The sequence below is a fragment of the Chionomys nivalis genome, chromosome 17 (assembly GCF_950005125.1).
Source record: "Chionomys nivalis chromosome 17, mChiNiv1.1, whole genome shotgun sequence".
Taxonomy (NCBI): domain Eukaryota; kingdom Metazoa; phylum Chordata; class Mammalia; order Rodentia; family Cricetidae; genus Chionomys; species Chionomys nivalis.
The window spans coordinates 32787132-32796272 of NC_080102.1; the positions used below are offsets into that span (position 1 = coordinate 32787132).

At 45.8% G+C, this 9141-nt stretch overlaps 1 protein-coding gene across 1 annotated transcript; it reads right to left on the reverse strand.

Moving 5' to 3' along the window:
* Nucleotides 1-2682: 2682 nt before the first annotated feature.
* LOC130888367 (glycosyl-phosphatidylinositol-anchored molecule-like protein) lies at nt 2683-7300 on the reverse strand. The gene is made up of 3 exons (XM_057791258.1): nt 7156-7300; nt 5923-6027; nt 2683-2972 (listed from the first exon to the last, which is right to left on the reverse strand). Exons 1-3 carry the CDS (start codon nt 7298-7300, stop codon nt 2683-2685), a joined length of 540 nt encoding a protein of 179 aa, XP_057647241.1.
* Nucleotides 7301-9141: the final 1841 nt, after the last annotated feature.

Sequence of the window (9141 nt, forward strand, 5' to 3'; positions counted from 1 at the left end):
GAATTTGGACTCACAATTGCCTTGTGAGACCAGACCTACATCCAATCCTGATGCCCTGGCCTACAAACTTAGAATGAGCCAGACCTATCAGAGCCAATACTGCTTTCTTTCTTTCTTTCTTTCTTTCTTTCTTTCTTTCTTTCTTTCTTTCTTTCTTTTTTCTTTCTTTCTTCCTTTCTTCCTTCCTTCCTTCTTTTCTTTCTCTCTCTCTTTCTTTTTTTCCTTCCTTCTTCCTCCCTCCCTCTCCCTCCCTTCCTCCCTCCCTCCCTCCCTCCCTCCCTCCCTTCTTTCTCCTTCCTTCATTCCTTCTTTTTTCTTTTATTTCGAGACAAGGTGATTCTGTGTAGCTCTGCTTGTCCTGGATCCTGCTTTGTAGACCAGGCTGGCCTCTTACTCACAGAGACCCACCTGCCTCTGTCTCCTAAGTAGTGGGATTCAAGGCGTGCACCACCACCACCTTCAGAGGCAATTCTTTCAGGCAAATCTCTCAATCTTTCTCGCTGCTTCTCTGCCACACTCTGTAGCTGTGCTGGGGTACATAGACATGCACAGTTCCTGAGCATTTCAGACGTGAAGAGAGCCCACACCCAAATAGGGCCACATGCATGCACACATATACATAAAATAGAATTGTAATAAAATTTGAAAATGAGCAGAGACTGTCACCTCCGTGAAAGCAGGTGGGGTTGGCTACAAGCTGTAACATTGTACAGTAATTCTCAGTCATCTTTTGATGAATGATGTATCAGAGCCAGGGGCCCTGGAAAGTGTTATAAATCAAGTAAAATTTGGAGTTATTGCTTTTGGAATAAAGTGGCTGTCTTTGGCTGTAGATTTTCACTGTAATTAACTCCCCTTCTGTTAATGTTTGGGAATTAATTCCCACAGTTCAAAATTGTCTCCTGTTCTTTTGGGGCTGACTAATAACATCCCCCAGCTACGTGTGAGGACACTTTCTCATTGCTAGGCCTTTGTTTCTCTCTCCTAGGTAGATGCAGAGATCTGCCCTCCTACAACTATCTCTATCGCAGGCATTTGGTCAGTGTGTAGGGTTCAGGCAAAAGCATTCCACTTAAGGTATTCACAGATATCTAAGGACATAGAATTACCTGTTGTTCAAGCTCCTGCCCTGGTTTTACCTCACTTATAGATAAGGAATATAATGGCCCCAAACTAACTTCATTAAGAGATTCCTAACTCCTTATGCTCACTTGTACCTCAGTTTACTGATGATTTTAGAACAGGAAATGTACTGCTGTGTTTTACTCTCAAGGACAGCAGCAGAGATAATTAACTGCAATTCAGAGAAGAACTCACTTCCTGCTGGAGCCACAGACCCACTTTGCCCGTGATCAGAACGGATGGTAACAGCAAACCCCAGAAGTGATAATTCAGAGGCCAGGACATCTTGAGCTGTAAGTGTAAACTCCAGACCTAGGCACTTAGAAATTGTAGCATCTGGTGAGTGTGCTAAGCAGATCAGGAGCCATTAGCTTCCCCCTGACTGTTTATGTCAGCTGCGTCCTTACCCGGTATCCTCTGTGCATGCTGGGAGAAAAAATAGTGGTGTGCCAATTTAAAAAACAATCTATGCCCTATTCCTAATTTTATGGAAAGTAAACCCTTTAACTCTTATATCTACCATCTAAAAATGCAATGTAGTGTGCACTAACGTTCCCCTCTAGAATTCCCTGATGCTTTAATTCCTTTGTTAACTTTCTCTATTAAGGAGTTCATTGGACATGCAATAGCCTCTCCCACCTTCGAGCTGACAGTCACAGATCTCTCTCTCTCCCTCCCCCCTGCATGTGTGTGTTGTGTGTGTGAAAACTCTTATCTGATTTTTATGGGAAAGGAATTTGGTCATGGAACCTGCTAGGGCTGGGGAATTGCTAGTTGTAAGATATATATTAGTGGGAACATTTGTAACAAGAGATTAAGAAAAAAGAAGAATAAGAAACATGGATAGAAAGAACCTGTTGTGAGTAGATTTCTTAGCCCTCACATTTCCAGCTCCCTTTGCTTGTTGTGGTGTCTTTAATTGAACCGTAAGAGGGGTTTCTTAGAAGCTGGACTTTCAAGGACTCCATTAGGTGTGGGAGAGACAGGCCAGTTGCCTAGAAACATGTCCCACAGTATAAGGAAAATGTAGATTTGATTGGCAAGCCCAGCAGTCAAGGAACCATTCCTTGCCAGGCACTGTTTCTATTCTTTCTCCCATGACCTGAGGACTGATAAGACAGGTCCCAGCTAAGCTCAGACCATCAAAGTCCCTGTCTTATGAGCCTAGATACTGACTGACATCAGAACACTTCAGTCTTTTGTTCAAAACACTCATATACCAAGGCTGCCCCGGTGCCTTGGACATACCTAGTGAGATGAGTATTTAGACTACAGTGTTTAAAGGGTGCCAAGCTCTCAAACAGTGATCCCATGAAGGAACTCTTAAGGATATAGAAGAGGAAGGAGCTGCTCTGAGTAGAGATCCCAGGCTGAGTAGTTCCGTATAGCAAGAAAACAATGGCCAGGGGTATTTTCAACACACAAATCTTTATTTCTTTCTTACAACAAGCTATGAATGTACTCAACAGAGCCCTGAACACTATCTCTACTTAACAAGGAAGACGAAGAGCAAAGTTGCTCACAGCTGAGGGAAGGTAAGTACAGACCAAGGAGGCTTTCTCAGGTCGGTATGCTGCTGGAGAGGATTAAGACAAGGCTCAGGAGAAGGTTGAACTGCCCCAGACACACAGCTCTTGCAATTACATCTTCCTCAACCACACGAGGGGGTAGCAAGTCCCTCTCTAGATTAGTAGGTCCTCCATCATTGCAAAGAATACCTGAGCAGCAATAGGAAAAGTAGAAGCTATTGGAGCTTCTAGGCCTTCTAAAGGTTGGTGGAGGCTGAACAATCATAAACGTGCAGTTACCCATGCAGTATTTGTAGACTAAGAGCTGTCGAGAGTTCATACCTAGAAAGAAAGCCATCAAGAGAATCACCACCTTCAGATCTTCACTGTAAACCCAACCCCGCAGTCAAACATAACTAACTCCATCACCCTAATTAGAGACATTGTAGGCAGATGACTCTGTCCCACAAGTCAGTTCTCCAATAATTTACACAAAGAATTTTTTTTAATATTTATTTATCTATTATGTTTACAATATTCTGCCTGTGTGTATGCCTGCAGGCCAGAAGAGGGCACCAGACCCCATTACAGATGGTTGTGAGCCATCATGTGGTTGCTGGGAATTGAACTCAGGACCTTTGGAAGAGCAGGCAATGCTCTTAACCTCTGAGCCCTCTCTCCAGCCCCCTACACAAAGAATTTTTATTCATTATGAAAGTTCAGCAGATAGCTTAGACTTGTTTCTAACTAGTTCTTAAAACCTGCATTTCTATTCATTTGCATTTTGCCACAGAGCGCGTGGCTTATTACCTCATATCCTACCAGTCATGCTTCCGCCTCTTCTGGCTGCGAATCCACCCTTCTTGTTCCCAGCATCCTCTTTGCCCTGAAAATCCTGCCAGCTATTGGCCATTCAGCTTTTTTATTAAACCATCTGGAGAGACACTTCTTCAGAGAACATAAAGATTGTTCCACTACAATACAGTCTCAAGAATGCTTGACAGAAAACATTCAAGTACACAGAGGGCCTGTTTATTCCTGTGATAATATTCACACTTACCTGTCTATGTGTTGCTACCATCTTTACATCTGTCACTGTCCCTCCCCAGGAGACAATTTAGTCTCAGGACACACAGCTATGCAAATGAAATGTCCTGTTCAGTTCTGGTTCATATATTACCCTAAGAGTTACCAAAGGATAAAATGAAACAGTGACCAGAAGCTACGTTCCTTGAGACTCCAGGAATGAATAAGGGCAAAAAAGAGTGCCCACATTCATGACTCCAGAATGAACTCCTTCCCAACCCTCGCCCTGGCTTTCCAAACTTGGGAATTCATGTAAAAATTCAGGAGCTCTTGATGACAAGTTCTCCAGCATTGATCAGATGGTCCATTCAAGCAAGGTTACATAGAGAACAAGACCGCCATCACAACTGGACTCAAACACATAGAGCTGTGTGAAGTGAGCCCCACTGCCAACACCCTGCTGGAGGTCCTGGGCTGAAGGCTGGAGGCCTTGCTGCTGCTTGTTCCCTGGCAGTCTGCAGCCATTATGTAGGTCCTCCGCTGTGGAACTCACCCTGACTGCTTTAGCATCCACAGCCCTGAGACTTGTCTGCTGCCTGACATCAGAAGAACCTCATGATCACAGGCCAAGTAGCCTCCCCTCCCCACATAAACTCTGTGTCAATCCATAGTTGAACTTCAGCTCTCTGTCAGGGATCTCTACTCATTTTTGATGAGTCCACTCTTCATGAGTCATCCAACACACAATATTTCCTCATTTCAGGGTGGGCTGCCTGTCTACTGGCTGCGTGGAAAGTTCCTTCCTGTCAAGGACATGGCAGTCCCTTCCCTCACTATAGTTCACAGGTTAATTGCACTGTGCTGGAGAAAGAACTCCACAGAGCTTCATTTATGAGGACCTTGTCAATGCTCAACATCACACACTCCATTAATTTAATGAACCCGTCCGTGCAGGAACCGTGGAAAATGTGTGCATTTGGCCATTTCTGTGTTATTCTCATATGGTGATTTGTACCTGTTAAAGGTATTACCAGATGGTCTGTTGTTGATATTGGAAAAGTAAACCCTAGTGGGCAAGTCCAAGTCTTCCCAAGTCTCAGGAGACAAACCACTGTTGGAACACATCAGCAATGTATCATCAAGACCACTGCGGTCTGCTTTTTCCCAGGCCAAGTTCTTCCATCCTCCCGGTAGACCCATAATGACTTTAGCCTTTGTGCTGTGCAGTCTAGACACCAAGGCAGAGATGCTTGAAGTGGGAACTTCAGAGCTGCCTGACTGCATACATTTCAGGAATGCTTCCCCTTTCCATGCACATTCCCCAGTCCAGAGGGTATTTTCATCTTGTGTTGTAGATTGTAAGGACCTGGAGATTACTACATCTTCATTGCAATCTATCCTTTCTCCTCCACAAAAGATCACTGCTTCCTTACGTAATATTTATTTTGCCTGCTGTGTGCCGTGATCCAGCTCAAGCGTTTCCATATCAGATGGCAGACATCACCCTGAGGAGGTGGGCACCTACTGCTTGAATCTGACTATCTGGGGTGTGTGGTAGTGTGAATGAGAATGGCCTCCCTAGACTCCTATGTTTGAATACTTGGTAGTCAGTTTGTAGTATTGTTTGGAAAGGACTAGAACATGTGGCCATATTGGAGGTGTGTCACTGGGGGATGGCAGGTTTTGACATTTCTTAACACTAGCACCTTCAACTATTAGCTCTCTCTGTCTCCTGCTTGCAGATCCAGCTGTGAGCTCTCAGCTGTCCCTGCCGCCATGCCTTTCCTCCACTATTAAAGACTCCCACCCTCTGAAGTCATAAAGCCAATCAAATGCCTTATTTTGGAAGCTGTTTTGCTCAGGCTGTTTTACCAGAGCAATAGAAAAGTAACCACTACTGGATGTGAATGCACAGGGTCAGAAACCAACTTGTCCACAAAGATTCACAAAAGTTGAACCAGGGTGTCTGCCCCTATGAATAGAGAGCCTGGGGACAAAGGCCTGGAGCGGCCACAGCAGTCTCATTCCCTGGATACTCAGGGTGTGTAGACTGTCAGCCTACTGTCCACCACAGGTTCCTGGCTCCTGAGAAGCACACACACATTACCCTATGAGTGGGCCGAACCCAGTGCCTGTGAACAGGCTCTCAGTTCAAGGAGCTGCCTGAAGAGCGCTGGATCTGGCTGCAGAGACAACAGACTGACCCTGACCCCCAAGTTTGTGTAGGGAGGATTATTTACCCTGTGACCAGCATACAGATACTTACGCATGGCAATTGTCCCACAGCGTCTAAAATTCGAGGGACAGTCAGTTTCGGCAGGGCAGTTGAAGGTGTTTTCTACAGAGCAATGATGACATCTCATAACCAAATCTGAAGAAGGAAAAAACTACAGTTGGGTTTTTCCCCAAGAAGCCTTTCCACCATCCTACTCCCACCCTCCCTCCTCCCACAGCTGCTTCCCAGTGCACTTCTCCACACAAGCCACCCCAAGACCTGCAGAACTCAGAACCTGGCCTAGTCTAAGGCAGAGACAGACCAGCTCCCAGGATAGGAGTGGTCCCTTCTCCTATCTTTTCTTTTATTAAAAGGCTGGTCACATGTCAAACAGCTGAGTTCTTCAAAGCTGTCCACCCCTCTGTGGAACAGTGGCCGCCCAGGACACCACAATCCTCCAGAACTTCTCTGGACTCAGCACCTGCTCTCCCTGCTGGGACATGCTATGGACACTTGCTCCCTTGGCTTTCCTGGTCAGCAGCTCTCTGTGGGATCCTTCAGTCTCCTCATCCCTATTGAATCTCAGGAGTACCACTCTAATCATGCTTACATATTAAACCAGGTCAATATATGATGAAATAAACTTTATTATGAGGTAAAATAAAGATCTAACTAATTTCCCTCCTTGTTTTTGCTGTGAGAAATGGAAAAGGGTCACTGTGACCTCATGATCCATGTCTAGTAAACAGAGCTGCCTGGTGTAGGCAAAAATGCCCTTTTGTTTTAATTTTTGTTTTGTTCTTCTGAGACAGGGCTTCTCTGTGTAGTCATGACTATCCTGAATCTCTCTCTGTGGATCATGCTGGCTTTGAACTTGCTTCTGCCTGCTGAGTGCTGGGATGAAAGGTGTCTACCACCAGTTCCCAGCAACACTAATGTTTGCAGAAATACAATTTACCCAGTGCACAAGAAGGAATGTCCAGGCTCTCAAGTTCTTCCTTAGTAATTTGACTGTGGCCCTTTGTTAAATTAGCAACAGCGGCAGCAGCTCAGTGTCTTGGGACACATAGTCTCAGGATTTTGAGACTGAGGAAGGGACATCTCTGGGAGTTTAAACTATTGAAAGAAACCTTGTCTCAAACCCACAAGGCATCCAATATGATGCTCAGTGAGTAAAGGTGCCTGCCACCTGCTTCTGCTGAGTCCAATTCCAAACACCTCTTTTGAACCCTCATCAGCATCTCCTTCCATCCAACACACTGTGAGTCTTGAGTTCAAACTTACTTTCCCTAGGTTGGATGGCACTGTTCAACCCGCTGGTACTGTTGTCCAAACCGATGGTACTTTCGTCCAGCCCAAGAGAACTGTTGACAGCAGTGTCCACACATGGGAGCCCAAGGAGAATTAGCAAGAAGAAGGTAAGCATCATCTCCAACAGACAGGCGAACCTGAAAATGAAGAGGTCCGTGGCCATCAGAGAGGGCAAGAATCCTTGACCCAGATCAATGTCCCCAGCATCAGTGCACAGAGGCAGCATCCACGGTCACGGCCTCGGCCTCAGCAGCCTACCCGAGTGCTCCTTCCCCAGGAACTTTGGGTCCTTGCCTACTCCACCCTGCTCTGCTGCATATGTGGATCTTGCTTCCCACTTCTGAAACTGTCCTGATGGTTCTGCCATCTTCCCCCTTCTAGACAATCTCCTTCCCACGGGCATAGTCCACATCACCCTCTCCCAACCTGTCCTTTATGCTAACAGTGGATTCAAGGTTTCGCTACCCTTGTTAGAAATCTTTCCTCATCTTCCTGCTCCCCCATTCTAGAATCATCCTTATGAATCACCTGTGTTTTCCTTATGGAACTGTCCCACTGGGCTTGATCTCGTCATCTCATAGCTGAAGCTTGATTGTTTAATTGTTATCTAATGTGTCCTTCTGGAATGTTCCAGGTTAGTCACTCAAGCTCTGTTGGCACCTCTCAAGCTGCTGGCCCCACTGACATGTCTGTACTCAGGGGAACATTCTAGAAGGCCCTTCCTGAGGAAGATGAGTGACATCTTCATTCTGGAGACCATCCTAAAATTGTCCCCACACTGGGTCTCTGTACCTCCATTCCTTCCTTCAGGCTCCAAGCGCTGGAGTATCATTCCTCAATCACAACTATGAACATCACTCTGAGTGGTTCAATCAAGATTGAGACCCCTCACTTGGCATTCCTCCTGCAGGGCTCTGAACCTCTATGGTTGCCATTTCTCAGAACGTGGCGCTCTCTATGCACTCCTCCCCCAGGCCCTCTATCTGTGTGCCTCTGCTCCAGACTTTTCTATTGGAGCTCTGCTCTGAGGCTCTGATCTTCTCTGAACATCCCTTGGTGCCCTTTCCTTAGTCCTCAAACATAGTGGGGTCCTTCTTTCAATCTTCTGACCAAGATCAGTTCTCGAAGTTTTTTAGAGGGACTATTTCAAGTACGATAGGTATGAAGCTCTATGTACTACTACCTCAGCGCCCCAACCCTCTCTTGGTGTCCTTCCCTCAATGATCCAACTCTCTCACTATCTATCTATCTATCTATCTATCTATCTATCTATCTATCTATCTCTATCTATCTATCTATCTATCTATCTATCTATCTATCTATCTATCTATCTATCTATCTATCTATCTCTCCCTCTTCGTCTCTCTCTCTCATTTTCCTTCTCTGCCTAGGATCCTTACCTTTGATTCTAATGCTTACCTGGGGCCCCTCTTTCAGCAATCCAGCCCTCTTTGGCTCCCTTCTTCCTGGGCTTGGAGCCTCTCTTAGAGCTCATTTTAAGGGCTATAAGCAGCTCCTGGTGCCTTCCTCCTGTCTTCCTACTCTTCATAACCTTCCCTCTGGCTTCGGAACTTCTATTGGCCTGCTTCCCTCTAAGTGTCCATCCTATTAGCATCCTCAGGGCTCTGAGCCTTTCTCGGTCCTCTTCATCCTCATCTCTCTTTGTGACCCTCCTCCAGGTTCTGAATCTCAAAGGGCACCTTCCCAAGAAGTCTGCCAAACTCTCCTGACACCCGTTTCTCAAAGATCTCACACTCACTTTAGGTCCTTTCCTCAGAGCTCCTATCCTGTCTCAATATTCTGAATCTCTCCTGGGGCCCAGGTTCTTCTGTCCTCAGAGCTCTAACTAGCGATCAATACCTCTCTTGGAACTCTCCTCTCAGATCTGAAGCTCTCTTGGGGCTCCAAACTTTTCTTGGTATCCTTCTGTCAGAGCTCAGAAACTCTCTAGGATCAATT

Coding starts and splice junctions, on each gene's coding strand:
- LOC130888367 (XM_057791258.1), bottom strand. CDS start 7,300: ATGATGCTTACCTTCTTCTTGCTAATTCTCCTTGGGCTCCCATGTGTG. Junction 6,028..7,155: donor TGCCATCCAACCTAGGGAAA/GTAAGTTTGAAC, acceptor TTCCTTCTTCAG/ATTTGGTTATGAGATGTCAT. Junction 2,973..5,922: donor CTGTGGGACAATTGCCATGC/GTAAGTATCTGT, acceptor CTTTCTTTCTAG/GTATGAACTCTCGACAGCTC.